Source organism: Loxodonta africana, chromosome 25, assembly GCF_030014295.1.
Source record: "Loxodonta africana isolate mLoxAfr1 chromosome 25, mLoxAfr1.hap2, whole genome shotgun sequence".
Taxonomy (NCBI): Eukaryota; Metazoa; Chordata; class Mammalia; order Proboscidea; family Elephantidae; genus Loxodonta; species Loxodonta africana.
The window spans coordinates 43,199,835-43,220,741 of NC_087366.1; the positions used below are offsets into that span (position 1 = coordinate 43,199,835).

At 40.6% G+C, this 20,907-nt stretch overlaps 1 protein-coding gene and 1 long non-coding RNA gene across 2 annotated transcripts in view; one reads left to right on the top strand and one right to left on the bottom strand.

Moving 5' to 3' along the window:
- The window catches only part of LOC135228659 (uncharacterized), a 29,064-nt gene extending 8,804 nt beyond the window's left edge, over positions 1–20,260 (bottom strand). Inside the window, exon 1 of the long non-coding RNA XR_010319422.1 lies at positions 979–20,260. This is a non-coding gene — a long non-coding RNA (uncharacterized LOC135228659). The remainder of the gene's footprint in view (positions 1–978) is intronic.
- Positions 2,309–20,907, top strand: part of KMO (kynurenine 3-monooxygenase) — a 57,574-nt gene continuing 38,975 nt past the window's right edge. The window contains 1 exon segment of the mRNA XM_010591045.3: positions 2,309–2,642. Within this exon segment, the coding sequence (XP_010589347.2) occupies positions 2,568–2,642 (75 nt within the window). The 5' untranslated portion in view covers positions 2,309–2,567.

Here is a 20,907-nt window from a genome sequence, read left to right on the forward strand (position 1 = left end):
TAAATTCGGATTTCATTTAGCAGCCAAATGTTTAGTCACTGCCCCACCAGGGTTCAAAATATGCATAATCTGCTTATAAATTCTCAAGATACTCACATACGTGTGCGCTACATTACATATCCAAGAATGGTCATAGCAGCTGCTGTATTCATGACAGCAAAAAAGTGGAAAACACCCAAATGTTTATCATCAAGGGAACGGATAAACACTACATGACAATGAACATGAATGAACTAGTGCTACATGCAACGATACGAACGGCAGTGCAGTGGGCAAGAGCCCAGCTGATAATCAAAAGGTCAGCAGTTCGAATCCACCAGCTGCTCCTTGGAAACCCTAGAGGACGGTGCTACCCTGTCCTTACAGGGTCACTATGAGTCGGAATTGACTCGAGTGCAGTGGGTTTGGTGGTTTGGTTTAAAGTATTTTAAGGAATTTGTATAGGGAGGTAAAAATCATAAATAAAAGCAAGGAAGTGATAAAGCCAGAAGGGTGGCTGCCTCTGTGAAGGAGGGGTGATGGCCAAAGGACACGTGGACTCCTGACAAATGTTCTATTTCTTAATGTGAGTGGTGGTTACATGAATGCTTGCCTCATAATAATTTATTGTATTGTACATTTGTGTTTTATGTACTTTATTTTTATGTGCTATAGTTCATAATTTTAAAAACCTTTTTTTAAAAAAAGAATGAGACTGTTCCCTGTATATTGATGTTGAAGAATTCCCAAGATATATATTGTAAAGTAGAAAAAAAACTGTGCAGAATTGGGTATAAAATTTGCTACCATTTATGATTAAAAGAAGAAGAAGGGAAAAAAAGGACAGAAAGAAACGTGTAGGCTTGTAGCCCAGACATCAGAACAATGGTTTTCTCTGGGCAGGAGAAATAGGTGGCCAAGGGACAGAGTTAGAATAGTGACTATGGAATGTAGACTCTTTTGTGTCTTTCGAGTTTCGTGCCGTGTAAACGTATTTACCAGTTGTTGTCCAGTCATTCCAACTGATGGCAACCCCGTGTGTCAGAGTAGAACTGTACCCTGCGACGTTTTCAATGGCTGATTTTTCTGAAGTACATCGCCAGGTCTTTCTTCTGAGGCTGGGTGTACGCCAGCCTCCAACATTTTGCTTAGCAGCCAAGCGTGTTAACCTGTTCAAAAAATAAATAAATCAAAATACTTAACAAAGTTTTCTAGCAACTGCTAACCATACTGATCCACAAGGGGGCACTATTGAACAATGTTTAACTCTGGTTCCCAAGCGTGGAAAACCATTCTGAATTCTCCGTGCTCTCCTAAGGTGAAGAGTCTTCACGTTTGCCCTTATTTTATCGTACACTACACCATTTTCCAGGGGAAAAGTAGCTCACAGATATGCACAAAAACCAAATAATATACATTAAAAGTGGGTGAAAGAAGACAAAAAAGCTGGATAGATAACATGAAGCCGGGGAAGTTTACAGAAGCGTAGTGTTAACCATCTTTATTGTTGTTGTTTAGTGTTAACCATCTTTATTGTCGTTGTTAGGTGCCGTGGAGTCCGTTCCAGTTCATAGCAACCCTGTGTACAACGGAAGAAACACTGCCTAGTTGTAAAAAAAAAAAGTCGTGTGCCAGCCTCATAATCTTGAGCAGCCACCGTGTCAATCCATCTCGTTGAGGGTCTTCCTCTTTCTGTCTGACCCTCTACGACCACTTTTACTGGTGATGTACAAATTAGATTCCAAGTTTTCTAGTACTTCTTCCATTCTGTGACCTGCCTTTTCACTTTCTTAGTGGTGTCTTTGGAAACCATGGTGGCCTAGTGGTTAAGTGCTACGGCTGCTAACCAAAGGATCAGCAGTTCGAATCCGCCAGGCGCTCTTTGGAAACTCTATGGGGCAGCTCTACTCTGTCCTATAGGGTCGCTACGAGTTGGAATCGACTCGATGGCACTGGGTTTGGGTTTTGGCTTAGTGGTATCTTTTAATAAAAAGACGATCTTAATTTTAAGGTATTTTTTAAAAAGAAGATATGATCAATTACACAATTAAAAAAAAATTTCCCTAGTAGAGTCTATCAAAGACAACCCATGAGAAACCTTTTGGAGAAATTCCTGACTGGTCTTAGTAACAAGAATAATCTGTAGGTAGGTGAAACCATGCCACCTTATTCTGTAAGAGAAGTATAAACATTCTTTGGGACTTCACACAAGGGAAGTTTCATTCATGGTTAATCATGAATGAAAACGAAACTGAGAATACACGCCTTAAAAAAAGAAGAAAAAAAAAAAAAAAGCCATAAAGTTGTGTTTAAAAAAATCCATGTGTTATACATAAGATAGAGAGTAAGTGTCTTCACTTGGCTGACTTTTTCAAAGTTTGCTTATTGCAATGTTACCTTTTTTCTTAAGCTGAGTTGATTCTACCGTAGGCTACTAAGGGGTTAAATGCTATCCTCTAAATTCAAGGGAAATCAGCCAAACACTGCTTCCTTCACTCTGAAAAGCTGGAGGCTCTAAGCAGTATAAAGGTTGAGAGAATCAGTGTGGAGGACAGCCAGTTCCCTAAGTGACAGAAGCGGCAACGTTTATGAGGAACACCTCGGCAGTTATGGATTCATCTGACACTCAAAGGAGAAAAATAGCTGTCATTGGTGGTGGCTTGGTAAGAATCTATTGGGACATATCATTACCATGAGTGGCATTATATTAATGATGATTACTCTTAAATATTATTAATCACTTGTACAGAATGTTAATTTTCTTGTGAAAACTTTTTTGATATTTAAATATATATATTTTTTAAATATGGTATTTTAATTTGCTCTTTTTCAGTATTTTAATTTGTTCTTTTGCTGTTTTTTAATTTGTTCCTATCCATTAAATACAAAAGTATCTGTTTCCCTTATCATTTCGGCTTAACATTTCTTAAAAACAGAAAGTCCAGCAAATTCAACTGGATTTTATCTCCAAAGTGGCTACTTAAAAAAAAAAAATAAAACAGGTATTAGTCTAAAAAGTCATTTTAATAAAAACATTTTCCCCTCCCCTTGGTTAATTTAGCTTAGTTTATAGCATCTGATGAGGATAAAAGGGTCAAGAAATATAAAGCTAAAGCAAAATGATGACATTGGATATTTGCTAATTATTTGAGAAGTTGGGGAAAATACCTATTTGTTGGTCCTCTGACTTACTTGCGTGTTCTAATGAGCTGGTTTTGGTTTTTGTGTGTAGTGTTGCTCTGAGCTGGAAGCAACTCGCCAGCACCTAACAACAGTAACAATGAGCCGGTAAGGTGGCAGAGTGAGGCACTCACCTCTCTCTAAGCCGGGAGGAGGAGCTAGCTTGCTGGGACCTGCCCCACACCCAGGGAGATGTAGGAAGGGGCCAGTCCTCAGCTTCTATTGTTAGGGTGCCCGAGCTAGTTCTGTTTACCATGGAGTTGCTGCAAGTAAACTGGATCCCCTCTCTCCCTCAGCAGAACTCTTATTTTGGAATAAAAATATCCCCATTGGTTAAAATTTAATCATTTGTTTTCACCTTTGGTCTAATCATCTGCAGGCTTTCAGTTCATATGTATTCATTCATTCACCTATTATTTATTTATTCAACAAATATTTATCGAGGGTCTAATATGGTCCAGACAATGTTCTAGGCTGTATGTGGATTAGCATACTTTACATCACAGGTGTATTTACAGACGGTGTGCTAATTTGGTCTTTTGGCCTCCCTTCTTTACTGTCTTCTTCCCAAAATACTCTGAGAGCTCTTTTAGCATTTCTAAGTTTTAAAATGCTAAGGAATACTATGACATGTCTTATTGGTTGCTGGATGTGACATACGCTGTCATTTCTTTAATACCAGGCTTTCAGCCAATGCTTTCCTGTCAAAATTTTGCACAAATGAGAATGTATGCATTCAACAAACTCTTACTGAGCACCAGCTATGTGCTATAACATTGTTGTCGGCATCCTGGATATAGTGGTGAGCATTTCAGGGAGGACAGAGACAATGAAGAAGAAATCAAATACAGTAAGATGATCATTTCAGTTAAGGATAAGCATTATGAAAGAAATGCAAACAGGGGAATGCTGTAGAGAGTGTTTTGGGACGGGGTGTCTCTTTAGAGAGTATAGTCAGGGATGTCCAAACTGAGCACCTCAGACCTGAATAGTGAGAAGGAACCAGCGACGTGAAGGTCTAGGGAAAGGGCATTTCAGGCAGAGGGAACAGGAAGAAGGGAAGCTGTGTGGCAGTACTAAGCTTGACATGTTCAAGGAGCAGAAAGTTCGGCAGGAGCAGAACGAGGCTGGAGAAGAGTAGCAGAAGATGAGCCTAGAGCGACCGGCCTAGCCAGATCTCCTAGAACCTTAGAGGACAAGGCAAGGAGATCAGACTGTATTCTAAGTGCCATGGAAAGGAAGCCATTGGAGGAGTCTAGGCAGTTGAGTCGTTGTTGTTGTTAGGTGTCTTGAGTTAACTCTGACTTATAGCAGCCTTATGTATAACAGAGCAAAATATTGCCTGCATCGTCCTCATAATCATTGCTATTTTCGAGCCCATTGTTGCAGCCACTGTGTCAACCCATCTAATTGATGGTCTCCCTCTTTTTCCCTATCCCTCTACTTTACCAAGCATGATTTCCTTCTCCAGCGATTAGTCCCTTCTCATGATGTCCGAACTAAGTGAGATGAAGTCTTACTGTAATTTTAAAAGATGCTCCAGAATGATGTGTGGAGAATGACTAGCAGGCTGTAGGAAGTCAAGATAGATCAGACAGGAGGAGGTTGATGTCTTAGTCCAAGACTTGCACTAGGGTGACAGCAGTGAAGAAAAGTGAATGCTTTAAAAATAAAAAGACAAGCTACTGACTAGGAGAATATCTTCGGAAACCATATATCTAGCAAGAATCTAATAACCAAAATACGTATAAAACTTTGACAGCTTAACAAGAAAGAGACAACCCAATCATAAAATGGGCAAAGGGTTTGAAAAGACATTTCGCGAAAGAGGACATTCAATGGCTACGAGACACATGGAAAGATGCTCAGAGTCATTAGCTATCAGAGAGATGCAAATTAAAACCACAATGAGATACCATTTCACTCTCACTAGAGTGGCTAAGGTTAAAAAAAAAACAGAAAATAATAAATGTTGGTGAGGATGAGGAGAAATTGGAACCCTTACCCATTGCTGGTGGGAATGCAAAATGGTACAGCCATTGTGAAAAACATTGTGACGGTTCCTCAAAAAAACTAAAATAGAACTACCATGCGGCCCAGCTATTCCACTCCTAGGTACATGCTCAAAAGACTTGAAAGCAGAGACTCGAACAGAAACTGTAGCACTATTTACAATAGGTAAAAGGTGGAAACAACCTAAATGCCCATCAACAGATGAATGGATAAACAAAATGTGGTACAAACATATGATGGAATACTACTCAGTCAGTAGGAGAAATAAAGTCTTGATACGTGCTACAGTATGGATGCAGCTGGAAGACATTATGCTGGGTGAAAGATGTCAATCACAAAAGGATAAGTGTTGTATGACCTCGCGTATATAAAAAGACAAGAGAAGGCAAAGGTATAGAGACTAAAGTTTATTAATGGTTACGAGGGGAAGGCAGGGAAGGGGAGTTAACAGTGATGGAAATATTGCATTGATTAAGGGTAGGGTTGTACAGCCGATTATTGCAATTGCTGTCAATAAGTTGTACACCCGTAAAAAGTCGAATTGGCAAAAGTTGTGTGACAGCCATATTTACAACAATGACTGTGATGGTTAAGGTAGTGTGTCAACTTGGCTGGGCCATGATTCTCAGTGGTTTGGCTGTTATGATGTAGTGTGGCAGTCGTATAATGATATGATCACCTCCATGATGAGATTTGATATGATGTGATCACCTCCATGATGGGATCTGCTGTGAGTAGCCGATCAGTTGAAAGGGAGTTTCCTTGTGGGTACGGCCTGCATCCAATATAGGTGGACCTTTTGGCAAGGCTCTTAGGCTTTTGTTTATACTGGATCCTGCAACTGACCCCTGTTTGTCTGACCTCTGGTTCTTGAGACTTGAACTAGAAACTTACCTGCTGTCTTGCCTGACGATCTTGGGCTTGGTCAGATTTCACTGCCTGTGAGCCAGAGCCCTGCTGTCTGACTTGCTGATCTTGGGTTTGCCAGCCCCTGCAGCATTGTGAATCAGAAGCCTCTAGCCTGACCCACGGACTTGGGATATTCTAACCTCTACAACCGCATGAGCCATTTTCTTAATATAAATCTCTCTCTCTCTCTATATATATATGTGTGTGTGTGGGTTTGGGTGTGTGTGTGTGTGTTTATAAGCTTTACTGGTTTTGCTTCTCTAGGGAGCCCAGTCTAAGACAAAAGAGAGAGAGAGTCGCTGCTGAGGCGCTTATGTACAACCCAAACCCTCATGGGATTTGGTTTCTTGGTTTGGAGCTTTAGGGTCCTGCTTTCATAGGATATCCAGTTAATTGGCCTAATAACTTGTGTAGTGCTTCTGTTCTACCACCTAGTTCATTGCCTAGTGCCTGGGGTCTTAAAAGCTTGCAAATGGCCATCCCAAGCCTTGACCATTGGTTTCTATTCACCTGGAGCAACAGAGGAAGAAAGCATGTCAGGAATAGAAGAAGGAAATGGAATGTGTGGCTGATTGCCTCCTTGAACAACTGCATCCTTTACCATAAGACCGGAATAACTGAATGGAGCCCAGCCACCATTATTGAATGTTTTGATCAAAGATTCTATAGAGAAATCCTGATCAAAAGGGGGAAAAAGCAGAACAGAACTTAAAATTTTCATAGACTCCAAACTTCCTGAAGCCATGAAGGTTAGATGAACCCCTGAAACTATTGCCCTAAGATAATATTTAAACCTTAAGCCAAAAATATCCCCTGAAGTCTTCTTAAAACCAAACAATAGTTTAGCTTAACTAGTAAAAAAGTTCTGCCTTTAGCATGATGCTCTTTTCAGAGATATGGGATCAAACTGACAACAGCAACTTGAAAGATTAGATAGGAACCTTAGGGGGCAGTTAATTTACATTAATGGGGGAGGAACAACTCAGAAAAGGAAGGTGAGAATGGTTAAACAACTTGAAGAATGTAATCGATGGTATATGCACAGACTGTTGAATTGGTGTTTGTTTTGCTGTGTATACTCTCAACGACAACAACAAAATAAATAAAATAAACAATATAAGTGGATGGCCTGGATAACTTTTGGACCATTGAAAGGTAGTGCTTGCTGATGGATTGAATGAGGTGGGGAAGAAGCCTGACCACCAAGTTTTAGCTTGAGCAGCCGCATGAATGGAGATACCATTTACTGAGATGGGGAGCACTAGGGACAGAAAGGTTTAGGACAAGGAGTAGATTAAATAATTCTATTTGAATATGTTAAGTCTAAAATGTCTCATAGAAATCCAAGTGGAAATGTCAAATATATAATTGGATTCATGACTTTGGAAGACATAGGGTTTGAGCATATTCGTTTATTTCTCCGCGAATAACACTGAATTTTTTATCGTGTAATCACTTCATTATTTGAGCATGTGTGTATGTGCACAAAATAAAAGACAAATTAAAAAGCAAAATGTCACTTTGATGACTAAGATGTGCCTGACCCAAGCCATGGTGTTTCAATTGCCTAATATGCATGTGACAGCTGGACAAAACAGGAAGATAGAGGAACTGGTATATTTGAATTGTGGTGTTGGCAAAGAATATTCAGTACATCATGGCTTGCCAGAAGAACGAACAAATGAGTCTTAGAAGAAATACAACCAGAATGTTCCTTAGAAGCGAGGATGGGGAGACTTCGGCACTCTTATTCTGTACACATTATTAGGGAAGATCAGTCACTAGAAAAGGACATGTTTGGGAAGTAGAGGGTCAGCCGAAATGAGAGAAACACTCAGTGAGATGGATTAACACAATAGCCACAGCAATGCTCTCAAACACACCAGTGATCACGAGGATGGTACAGGACCAGGCAATGTTTCATTCTGCTACACATAAGGTCACCATGAGTTGGAACCGACTTAATGGCAACTAATAACAAAAAGAAGCAACTAGGCTGAGGATTCCTCTGCGAAGGAATTCTGCCTATGCTATTGTTCAAGCCCAGGCCAGGAATCATGCTTGATTCCTCTTTTCATGTTGCACAAACCTCAATTCACCTTGTACTCCATCCATTAAGACTTGGTGTCTCTATATCCAACACATACTCTAAAACAAAAAAACCAAACCCGTTGCTGTCAAGTCGATTCTGACTCATAGCAACCCTAGAGGACAGAGTAGAACTACCCCATAGGGTTTCCAAGTGGGTTCAAACTACCAAGCTTTTGGCTAGCAGCCAAGCTCTTAACCACTGTGCCACCAAGGCTCCATTCTAAATCAACAACCTCCTGAAATAGTCTCCCAGCTTCTACTTTCACCCCCTTACGGTCCGTTCTCCACACAGCAACCAGATCGTCCTTTTAAAACTTAACTCTGATAACATCGCTGCCTGTTTATACCTATTAAAAGTAGAATAAAATCCAAAATCTTTACCAAAGGCCCTACATCAATGGAGCCCCTGTCTACATTATCTACGAGTGTGTGAAATTATACTCTTTGTTTGCTTACCTGTTTATTAAATGTCTACTCCAACTAGAATATAAACTCTTGTTTACTAGAGTGTTTCAATGGGCAGAAGAATGCCAGATGTTAAGTACTCAATGGTTGAATGAATAAATTAGATGAATGAGAAGGATATGAAGCTGAAGGAAATTTCGTCATGGGTGCAAGTTTGAATATTGAGAAAATGATCAAAAGAAATGTTAATTAAATATAGCTATTCAAGAAGGTTAAATCCAATACTTAGCTGACAAAATTATTGCCCATCTTCTCCCCCGTGTTTATTTCACTCTTCTCATTCTCTTCCCGCCCCTGGGCTGTATCCTAGTGCCTTATATTGTCTGACACATGAGAGACTTTCCCACAACCTCCAAGAAAATAATTACAAGAGTGGAAAAACTTTCCTTAAATGTTTGACAAATACAGTGAAGTACCTTGAGTTTCGATGGTAGCCCATGATCTCTGGTCACATTGTCTAGCAAGAAGTCCCTCTGAGAATTCGTCCTTGCTCTGCAGTAGGAATCTATCCATCTGGTGTTAAACCAATTGATTTCTTTTCTTTGAAGACGTGTCAAGTCAAAGAGGTCTGGAGGAGGCAAGAGATCAGTGAAGGAACTCGTGCTGAGAAACTAGAGGTGAAAGAAATTGTAACTCATGGATCATGAACTGGTTAAAGTTTAGACGTTGAAGAAAAGAGTGGGGAAAAGTTTTAAAACAGTGTTCCAAGAAAGTTACTGCCAATATTTAGAAAAATGACGTATTAGAGATTTTCCTCCTTGCATGCATCACTGCTTCCCCTTATCTCCCTCTCCCCTCCCCACCAGTTACCTTCTAGAAGCTGGAGGATCCACAACCGGAAACAAAATCTCTTCCCACCTGTAAATACCCTCAAGGCTTTGTTTACATTTATCACATGCTACATACAGTCTGTTAAGCTATGTATGAATCAGGGCAATTTGTATTAAAAATGCTGCTTCCGATGAACACTTTAGGCATTTACAGGTGTAATGGAAATTACTGCTGCCAGAAAGCACGCTGGTGGTCACAGACGCAGCCACCTCAGCCCCACTTTTTGACTGAAGCTGAGAGACTTTGCTAAAAGGGCTAGTGAGCACTTCAGGCTTGGCTGCCAGCTGCTGCTGCACTGTGTCCACTGCTCTAGCATATACTTTGAAGGTATATTTTACTGTGTCATGGAAGCACATCTTCTGTTCCCTCTGCTGACATGCAAACCTACTTCAGAGTGTTTTGTGATCCGTTCTCCATATGTTTCATTGTTGATAGTTGGTGTCGAGTCAGCTCTGACTCATGGTAACCCACATATAAAACAGAACGAAACATTGCCCAGTCCTGCTCCATCTTCATGATCATTGGTATGCTTGAGTCCATTGCTGTGGCCACTGTAGATTTTGGGCACTTTTCAACCTGGGGGCTCATCTTTTTGCACTGTGTTAGACAATATTCTGTTGTGATCTGTAGTGTTTACATTGGCTAATATTTGGAAGTAAAATGCCAGGTCTTTCTTCCTAGTCTGGCTTAGTCTGGAAGCTCTGCTGAAACCTGTCCACCATGGGTGACCCTGCTGGTATTTGAAATACTGGTGGCATAGTTTCCAGCATCACAGCAACACTAAAGTCACCACAGTACAAAAAACTAATAGACCATTGGTGGGTATATATGTTTAATTCAGCAAAATTCTCCATTGAGAGGTATTTAAGAGTGTAAAGTCTTTTAAAACATCAGTATGTGGAGACTCCTACTCACACTCCTACATAATTTATTGTTAGTAATTGTGTTCTGTGCCCTGGCCTTTGAGTAAATTCTGTGGTCTCGCTGGTAAAATTGCCTTTCAAGCAGCTTGACATCGGCTCTGTGAGATTTGGGGTCTCACAGCTACAGACATTAGATTCTGTCACGGATTTAAGGCTCGAAATGGTCTGAATACCAAATTGGCCCAAATGGTATTTCTGTACTGTCTTCTTAGGCTCCTTCCTTCTCACCACTCATTCTTTATTCAGCTTAGTGTGACAGAAACACCATTAAATCGTGAGGGGATTTGGCTTGGGAAACTCTGGAACCAGCTGGAAGCTTAGGTCTCTAGGTCTAAGTTTCTTCCTCTTGGATTAGAGCTAGATCTCTAAGTCTTTTAATTCTAAAATTCTCCTGTTTCTTTTCCACACCTCCCCACTCATATGTCTAGATTTGTTAAAAGTCTAGTCCTCTCTAAAAGCAGAAATCAAATTCCACCCAGGATTTTCACTTTCCTCATAGAAAACATCTTAGGCACCTGTAAGCCTTCAAATTTCATATAATCTTGGGTTGAAGTTTTGGTTCAAGTGTATGCTTTTTATTTTCTGCAAATATTGATGACATAAACAGTATAAAGGACTTAACAGTTAGCCACTACTACTACTGTTAGTAAATAAACAGAACTCAATTTACTCCACTCTTGCTTTCTACTTCCTAGCCATTGAGCCTTCACAAATATTGAAAAATCCTCAGTACTGCTCCCTCCCACCTGTATCTAAACTGAAAAAAAAAAAAAAAAAAAAAACACTGCAATCAAGTCGATTCCAACTCATAGTGACCCTATAGGACAGAGTAGAACTGCCCCATACAGTTTCCAAGGAGCGCCTGGTGGATTCAACTGCTGACCTTATAGTTAGCAGCGGTAGCTCTTAACCTCTATGCCACCAGGATTTCCCGCCTGTATCTAAACCAAAAAAAAAAAAAAAAAACCGAACCCACTGCCATTGAGTCGATTCCAACTCATAACGACCCTATAGGACAGAGTAGAACTGCCCCATTGAGTTTCCAAGGAGCGCCTGGCGGATTCGAACTGCCGACCTCTTGGTTCACAGTTGTAGCACTTAACCACTACACCACCAGGGTTTCCTACATCTGTATCTAGCACCTTCTAAAAACAGAAGTACGATATGAAGACGTTTGTGTCTGTGCTTATTTCGTTTTAAGCATAGCTAACGACCTGGTTCTTCTCATTTCAACATTGATATGTCTAAAGCTCAAACTCTTGAGAGCGCAAACTATAGTACCGTGACCAAGTAAAGATTAAAAAACCAGTTGCCGTTGAGTTCTGACTCATGGGGACCCCATGTGTACCAGGGTAGAACTGTGCTCTATAGGGTTTTCAATGGTTGATTTTTAGAAGCAGATTACCAGGCTTGTCTTCTGAGGCACCTCTCAGTTGGACTTAAACTTCTAATCTTTAGCAGCCCAACTCATTAACCATTTGTACCATCAGATTATAAGAGGTACAGAGAAAGTTTAAAAAAATCTGGTGACAAACTCAGAAACACCTGTGATTCTTGGGGGCTATTTTGTATGCTTCATGAAGTCAGAAGTAGTTGGCATGTGTTTAATATCACATTATCAGATTAATTTCAAATATATTACAAAAGAAGTGTCAAAGAAAAAACCCCAAAAAACCTGTTGCCGTCAAGTCGATTCCTACTCGTAGTGACCTCTTTTTTTATACCATGAGTAAAGAGCTATAAATGCATAAAATTTTAATAATTATGGTCCCTTTTCCTACTAGGGTCGATATTTATAAATGAAGAGGTATTTTTCTCAAGATCACTGGATACTTAATCATTGCTGGAGGGGATCACATGGTAACCACCAAAAACTTGGCAAATCATATTACATAAAACCACACCATCTGAACACATGAGGAACATACCTCAGCATTTCTGTAAGAGGGGGAAAAAATTAGTATTGGTGAATTGGTCACCAGTCTGATGGACTAGGATGAGATCAAAGCACATGAACCTGTAAAGAGGGAAGTAAGAGGAGGCAGAAAAGGCAAGTGGAGAAATGAGAGAACTATAAACTGGGCAAATCCGTAATTATGTAACCAATGAATATCCTCAGAGCTCTGCTTACACACAAATGGGCTTGACCAGCTGTTAATAAAACTTCTAATTTACAAATTATTTTATCAAAACATTTTACTGTATTGTGGAATTTTAGTGCTTCAAAACAAATATAGAAACTTACCATAATTGTCCATAGTCTTAGTGGAAACGGTACAGTCTCTTTCAGGACTTAATTAACTTCAAGAATTGGCATCATGGAAACTGTTTTATTACTTGCAAGTGTCCAAAAAAAAAAAAAAAAAAACTGTCGCTGTTGAGTCAACTCTGACTTATTGTGACCCCATGTGTGTCAGAGTAGAACTGTGCTCTACAGGGTTTTTGCTGGCTGATTTTTTGGAAGTAAATCACCGGGTCTTTCCCTTGAAGTGTCTCTGGGGTAGACTTGAACCACCAACCTTTCAGTTAGTCGCTGAGCACATTAAACATTTGCACCACCCAGGGACTCCTCCAAGTGTCTAACACTGCTCAGTTAATTTTCTTCTCTCACCAACTTGCTTCCATATTTATGCTTAGGGACCCTAGGGACCCAGCTGTGCCTTAACCAAGAGTTTGTGGGGGGTTCAGAATGGTTCACATACCACATTTACCTTTCCATTTATATCTTTATGGTAAAGTAGTCTTTTTAGAAAGCACCAGTGTAAAAACTAAAGCAGGAACTGACAGTTATTCACATTAGGCACTTTTTACAGAAAGTGAGAAGGGGAAATAAGATTAAAGTCTAAAAGCTAAGTTATTAGCAGAGTTACTAACATTCCACTGAATTAAATAACACCTACCAATATTTTTTTCCTTTATTTTAATCTCATTTACACAAAATTGAAATTGTCATAATCTTTGTTTCATGACGCTATTATGACCAGTCATGGAAAAGACACGGTATTTATTTACTTGTTTGTTTATTAATAATAAGAAGCACCTGTGAGCCCAACATCCACCACTAGAATTAATACATCACCAATGATTCACATCATCAGCCTCTATGCTTCTCTCCCACCCATTATAATCCGTATCCTAAACCTGATTTCATATCAATCCATTGCCTTTTCATATACTGTTTTAGCATATAAATACATATACAGACAGTCATGTGCCGCGTAATGTCTTTTCGGGTAAGATCTGATTGCGTATATATTCATGGTCCCATAAGGTCATAATAGAGCTCAGAAATCCTGGTCAAAGAATGGGGTGTATTGGACGTAACTGAACATAGTAAACGCAACAGCTTCCCGCACTCAATACGTGTATCTCATGTCTCATATATATAATATGGTTTTCCCGCAATGTCCGAATCACATAACCTTCCATTTCACAGAACGTATTATGGACATTAAGCAAGGGATGCCTAACTGTATGTACATAAATATATATATACACACACACATACGTGTATATGTATGTATTTCTAAAAATTATAGGTATCTTTGCTTTAGTTTGTAGTCCCTGGATTGGTACAAACGGTTAATGCACTTGGCTGCTAATCAAAAGGTTGAAGGCTTGAGTTTACCAGAGGCACCTTGGAAGGAAGCTCCGGGGATTTACTTCAGAAAAATCAGCCATTGGGTAGAGCCAACATGACGCTATAGATAGAAGCACTACACAGTCCCAAAGACCCCAAAAACTAAGTAAAACAGTTACAATCATCAATCTTGGAACCCTAAGCATCAAATGAAGGAATAAAGAACTCAATCAAGCACCAAATGGAGTGAGTAGGAAATGGACAAAGAACAAAGAACGAGGAGTACTACAGAGTAGAGGTCCCCTATCAGCTAAAGTCACATGGACATGCCATCGTGGACCTCTCAGACACCAACGGTGGTAGACAGGGAGTACAGAAAGGCAACTTCACAGAGCTCCCAGGAGGAGACAGCGCTCCCGGCATCCAGGGATACGTGCTTTCCCAGCCCCACCCTTCTTCCCTCCACCACTTTCTGGTGGGTCACGGGTCGCTCAGCCAGAGAGATACCAGCTCCTTGCCATTTGGATCCGCCCTGCCCCCACCGGTCAGTTCCTTCAGTGCCACTTATTGTTGTTGTTGTTTGGCTTCTTTTTGTTTTGTCTCTCTCACTCTGTCTCACCTCCTTCTGGCACACAGCTTCCCCAGTCTGCACTGCCACACTGGTGAGCTCCCTCTGGGCATTTTTTGTTGTTCTTCTTATTATTTTATTATTATCATTATTATTTTGTTGTTTTGTGTTTGGCTTCCATTTCTCTCTCTTCTTTCCCACACCACTTAGCTCCACATATCACATCCTCCCTCTTGCCTCCTGCCTGACTGCACCACACGCTGAGCACTGCATCCTAGAGCAGTACTGATATGGGCCATGGAATCTTGCGGTGTGACCCCCAGCCCTGCCCTCTTGGCCCCAGTACATGCCACAAATAACCCATTCCCATTACTCCCCCTCAGCTGGACCTACCCTGCTGCATCATAGCTGAGTGAACAGCCCTGCCAGCCTAGACAAGGTGGTGAGAAGTATCATACCCACAGATGAGTAAACAACAAAGAACGCCCAGCCCGCCTGCCGAGACATAACCAAATAAAACAAAAAAGGAGGAAGAAGCAAACAAATCTAAAACCAATAAACAAAGAAAAAATTCCTGAATGTCCTGAAGACAGGATATTCGACATTAATATTGAAACATATTAAACAAAAACAGGACAGGATGACTCTAGAAAGCGTCCAAAATAAAATACCAGATGACCTTTCAGTAGAAGTGAGGGTACTGGAACTACCTGATAGGGAATTCAAAGCTCTAGTATTTAGGGCTCCCCAACTTTTTTTTTTTTCCAAGAGATGAAGGAAAATGCAGAAAAAATGAGGAAAAAATACAGACAAAATCATGGAAAAGGCAAACAAAGCAATGGCAAAATTCAAGAAAAAAAAATACAGAAACACAATGTCAAAATACAAACAACTAGAAATCACACAAAAAACAGCAATTAGAAACCCAAAAGATAAACAACAAGATTTCAGGAAGAGACAGTGCCATGGAAGGTTTTAGGAGCAAATTTCAAACAATGGGAGATAGGGCCAATGATATTGAAGACAAATCTTTGGATACCACTTTGATTGGGGAAAAATCATAAAAAATCATTACTGTATAGCAATGTCACTTGGGACTTATTCTTTTCACTTAGAGTGTTGCAAATATATTTCTATTGGTGTATGAAATATTTTCATTGTGTGGCTATTGTTGTTGTTGTTGTTACGTGCTGTCGAGTTGGTTCCGAATCATAGCGACCCTATGCACAAGAGAACGAAACACTGCCCGGTCCTGAGCCGTCCTCACAATTGTTGTTATGCTTGAGCCCATTGTTGCAGCCACTGTGTCAATCCACCTTGTTGACCGTCTTCCTCTCTTCCGCTGACCCTGCACTCTCCCAAGCACGATATCCTTTTCCAGAGACTGATCCCTCCTGACAACATGTCCAAAGTATCAAAGACCCAGTCTCGCCATCCTTGCCTCTAAGGAGCATTCTGGTTGTACTTCTTCCAAGACAGATTTGTTCGTTCTTCTGGCAGTCCATGGTATATTCAGTGTTCTTTGCCAACACAATTCAAAGGCATCAATTCTTCTTTGATCTTCCTTATTCATTGTCCAGCTTTCACATGCATGTGATGCCATTGAAAATACCATGGCTTGAGTCAGGCGCACCTTAGTCTTCAAGGTGACATCTTTGCTCTTGAACACTTTAAAGAGGTCTTTTGCAGCAGATTTACCCAATGCAATGCGTCTTTTGGTTTCTTGACTGCTGCTTCCATGGCTGTTGATTGTAGATCCAAGTAAAATGAAATCCTTGACAACTTCAATCTTTTCTCCATTTATCATGATGTTGCTCATTGGTCCAGTTGTGAGGATTTTGGTTTTCTTTATCTTGAGGTGCAATCCTAATTGAAGGCTGTGGTCTTTGATCTTCATTAGTAAGTGCTTCAAGGCCTCTTCACTTTCAGCAAGCAAGGTTGTGTCATCTGCATAGAGCAAGCTGTTAATGAGTCTTCCTCCAATCCTGATGCCCCGTTCTTCTTCATATAGTTCAGGTTCTCAAGTTATTTGCTCAGCATACAGATTGAATAGGCATGGAGAAAGAATGTAACCCTGGCGCACACCTTTCCTGACTTTAAACCAATCAGCATCCCCTTGTTCTGTCTGAACAACTGCCTCTTGATCTATGTAAAGGTTCCTCATGAGCACAATTAAGTGTTTTGGAATTCCCATTCTTGGCAATGTTATCCATAGTTTGTTATGATCCACACAGTCGAACGCCTTTGCATAGTCAATAAAACTCAGGTAAACACCCTTCTGGCATTCTCTGCTTTCAGCTGGGATCCATCTGACATCAGCAATGATATCCCTGGTTCCACGTCCTCTTCTGAAACCAGCCTGAATTTCTGGCAGTTCCCTGTCGATATACTGTTGCAGCCGTTTTTGAATGATCTTCAGCAAAATTTTGCTTGCGTGTGATATTAATGATACAGTTCTATAATTTCCACATTCATTTGGATCACCTTTCTTGGGAATAGGCATAAATATGGATCTCTTCCAGTCAGTTGGCCAGGAAGCTGTCTTCCATATTTCTTGGCATAGATGAGTGAGCACCTCCAGTGCTACATCTGTTTGTTGAAACATCTCAATTGATATTCCATCAATTCCTGGAGCCTATCACCATTTATTTATTTATTCATTACCTGGTGATGGCCGTTTGGGCTGTTTCCAGTTCTTTTGTTTGCCTTAGTTATGCAAAATGGTTCTCGGAAGATTCTGGCACCTGTCTCCTAATGTACATTTGCACGAGTTTCTCTTGGGTGTATGCCTTGAAGAGCAATTACTGGTTTGTATGATATGTGAATATTCAACTTGATAAGATAATCACAAGCAATGCGTGAGAGAGCCTATTGGCCCTCATCCTCTTCCAAACTTGGTATTTTTATGAACCAAGTCTATTTAATGCTACTGTGTTCACAATACCTGAGGCTCCTCCTTCCATCCTCCCTACCCCCATGAGAAGCAGTTTATACCTACTTGTTTGGCAAATGTTAATAAGCCTGATATAAGAAGTATAGATCGATACCTGCTGTCTTCGTCATCCAGTGCTGCTATAACAGGAATGCCACAAGTGGATGGCTTTAACAAAGAGAAATTTATTCTTTCACAGTCTAGGATGCTAGAAGTCCAAATTCAGAGCACCAGATGCAGGGTAAGGCTTTCTCTCTCTGTCAGCTCTATGGGAAGGTCCTTGTCATCAATCGTCCCCTGGTCTAGGAGGTTCTCAGCCCAGGGAACCAGGGTCCAAAGGACTCACTCTGCTCCTGGCTCTTCTTTCTTGATAGTATGAGGTCCTCTGTCTCTCTGCTTACTTCTCTCTTTCAAGAGATTAATTTAAGACACAATCTAATCTTGTAGATTGAGTCCTGCCTCATTAACGTAACTGCCACTAATCCCACCTCATTAACATTGTAGAGGTAGGATTTACAGCACATAGGAAAATCACATCAGGTGACAAAATGGTGGACAATCACAAAATACTGGGAATCATGGACTAGCCAATTTGACGAACATTATTTGGGGGACACAATTCAATCCGTAACACCTGCCAACCTGGAGGAAGGATTTGAAGCAGAATCTCCACCTGGGTTCAGCCTCCCTCTTCCCAAATTCTGGAATCACTTTTGATCAAAGAAAGGGAATATAGTAACTTCATGAAAGGGGACCATTGGCCCACTTTTTAAAGCTGAACTAAACACCCACCAATATATATATATATATACATATACACATTTAGTCTTTATTTGAACCTCATTTACACAGAATTGAAATTGTCATAACCTTTGTTTTCTGACACAGTATTACAACCAGCCATGGAGAAGGCTCTTTGGCTTGGAAGCTCCACTGGCTGGGGCTGGTCCCATTGAGGCATGAGCTCAGAGACCATTGTTTGCAGCACTTTTTGTTATAGCTTGTTTATTCTATCATAGTTGAATTCCCAGGAAATGGATAAAGGGAGTTCTTGCTTCTAAACCCCAGGCTCTCTACTTCTGAACCATTTCCCTACACTAGCATTTCCCTGAATATTTGCTGCTTAGATCGTGGCCTATGTGTCTTGCTTATCTTTCCCCCAGCTTCTTTTCCCAGTATGAGACACCCATTTCTAAATGAACCTCTTCCAGGCTCATTCCACCTTTGCTGCCCTTGTTGGTTTCCGATCCACATCCTCACCTCATCCAGGCTTCCACCACCCTAAGGGAACAGGTTATGATTTAATATTGTGAAAGGAAGAGCAGTTTCACAAGCCTTTCACTTTTCCCTCAGTGAGATTTCCTCTTGAATCCCTTCTTTTTTTTTTTTTCCCTCCGTGTTATACAGCTATACAGCCTTCTGAGAAAATTTATTGTATCGTCGGAAATTCTCTGTAAGCTTACTTATCCTTGATACAAACCTATCACTAGTACTGCCCTTACTAAATATTCTTTAACACACAAATGAAAAGAAGACAGAGAGGCAATTTTCATGGTTGGAAGAAAGCGGGGAAAGAGGAATGAGATTTAAGAAATTTGTACTTAAGAGAAGGAAATCACACATGGTAAGATCATGGAACTGTGGTTAGTACTGGGAGGAAGTGAAAACAGCGGTGAAAAAAGATGTTAACACGCGCAGTCTTTATGCCAGGCACAAAGTTACACGATTCCTTGGGATAGCTTGGTGGCTGCTGAGAAAAATGACAACCCCAGAAAGTGAAGTCATTTCAGACTGAAGAATTAAGAGGGAACCCGTAATCTCTTTAGACCCACCAAATAATAACAAGTAACATGTTTATAATTTGAGCAATGGCTACACTGAAAAATTGGAAAAAGTAAAATAGTATTTATTTTAACAAAATAATTCAACATGTGTTTCTTGGTGGGCATTTCAGAATATGAAATACATGATTTATTCTGCAAAAATGAAATTAAAACACTTTTCAGACACTTAATGGTTTAAAAAGGGGCCCTGATGGCAAAGCGGTTAAGCACTATGCTGCTAACCAAAAAGTTGGTGGTTCGACCCCACCCAGTGGCTCCTCAAGAGGAAGGACTGGCAATCTACTCCCATAAAGATTACAGCCTATAAAACCCTATGGGACAGTTCTTCTCTGTCACATGGGGTTGCTAGGAGTTAAAATCAGCTTGATGGCGCCTAACAACGACAATGGTTTAAAGAGGGGTTACTAAAAAAAAAAAGAAAGAAAAGAAAACATAAGTGCTTGGATGCCGTTATGGGTTAAATTGTGTCCCCCAAAAATATATGTTCAAGTCCTAACCCCCTGCTGTGAATATGACCTCGTTTGGAAATAGGGTCTTGCCGATGTAATGAAGTTAAGATAAGGCCATGTTGGATTACAGTGGGCCCTAATCCAGTGGCTGGTGTCCTTTCGAGAAGAGGAAGGGGCACACAGAGGGAATGCCATGTGATGACGGAGGCAGAGGCTGAAGTGATACCAACAAGGAATACCAAGGATCGCCAGCAACTCCAGAAGCTAGGAGAAAGTCATGGAACAGATTCTCCCCTAGAGCCTTCAGAGACAGCATGGCCTTGTTGACATCTTGATTTCAGATTCTGGCCTCTAGAACTGCGAGAGAATAAATTTCTGCTGTTTTAAGCCACCCAGTTTGTGGCAATTTGTTACAGTAGCCCTAAGAGACTAATACAGATGCTAATGCCCCTTGGAGCAGAGGAGTAAAAACCTCTTTGCAACTTAAAAAAAAAAAAAAAAAATTTAAGCACAATAAAAATTATTAAAAAAAAAAAAAACCTCTGTGCAGTTAACAGTAGAAGAGGACTTGGATCCCCCTATGCCTGCACCAGACCTCTGACCACTAGGCCTTCTAAACGCTGGCCAGATTGGCAAGGGCTTCTCCTTAACTCCAACACACATCAGGAGGCTTCTGAGAACCTACCAGACCTCATATATCCCATGTCTTCACTTTATTCATTGACTGCCTCCTTGTTTTAGTCATCTAGTGCTGCTATACCAGAAATGCCACAAGTGGATGGCTTTAACAAGAGAAATTTATTCTCTCACAGTCTAGGAGGCTAGAAGTTAGGGCACCAGCTCCAGGGAAAGGCTTTCTCTCTCTGTCAACTCTGCAGGAAGGTCCTTGTCATCCTTCTTCCCCTGGTCTAGGAGCTGATCAGCACACGGACCCCGGGTCCAAAGGACACATTCTGCTCCTAGCTCTTGTTTCTTGGTGGTATGAGATCCCCCTGTCTCTCAGCTCACTTCTCTCTTATATATTTCAAAAGAGATTGACTTAACATACAACCTAATCTTGTAGATTGAGTCCTGCCTCATTAACATAACTGCCTCTAATCCTGCCTTATTAACATCATAGAGATAGAATTTACAATACATAGG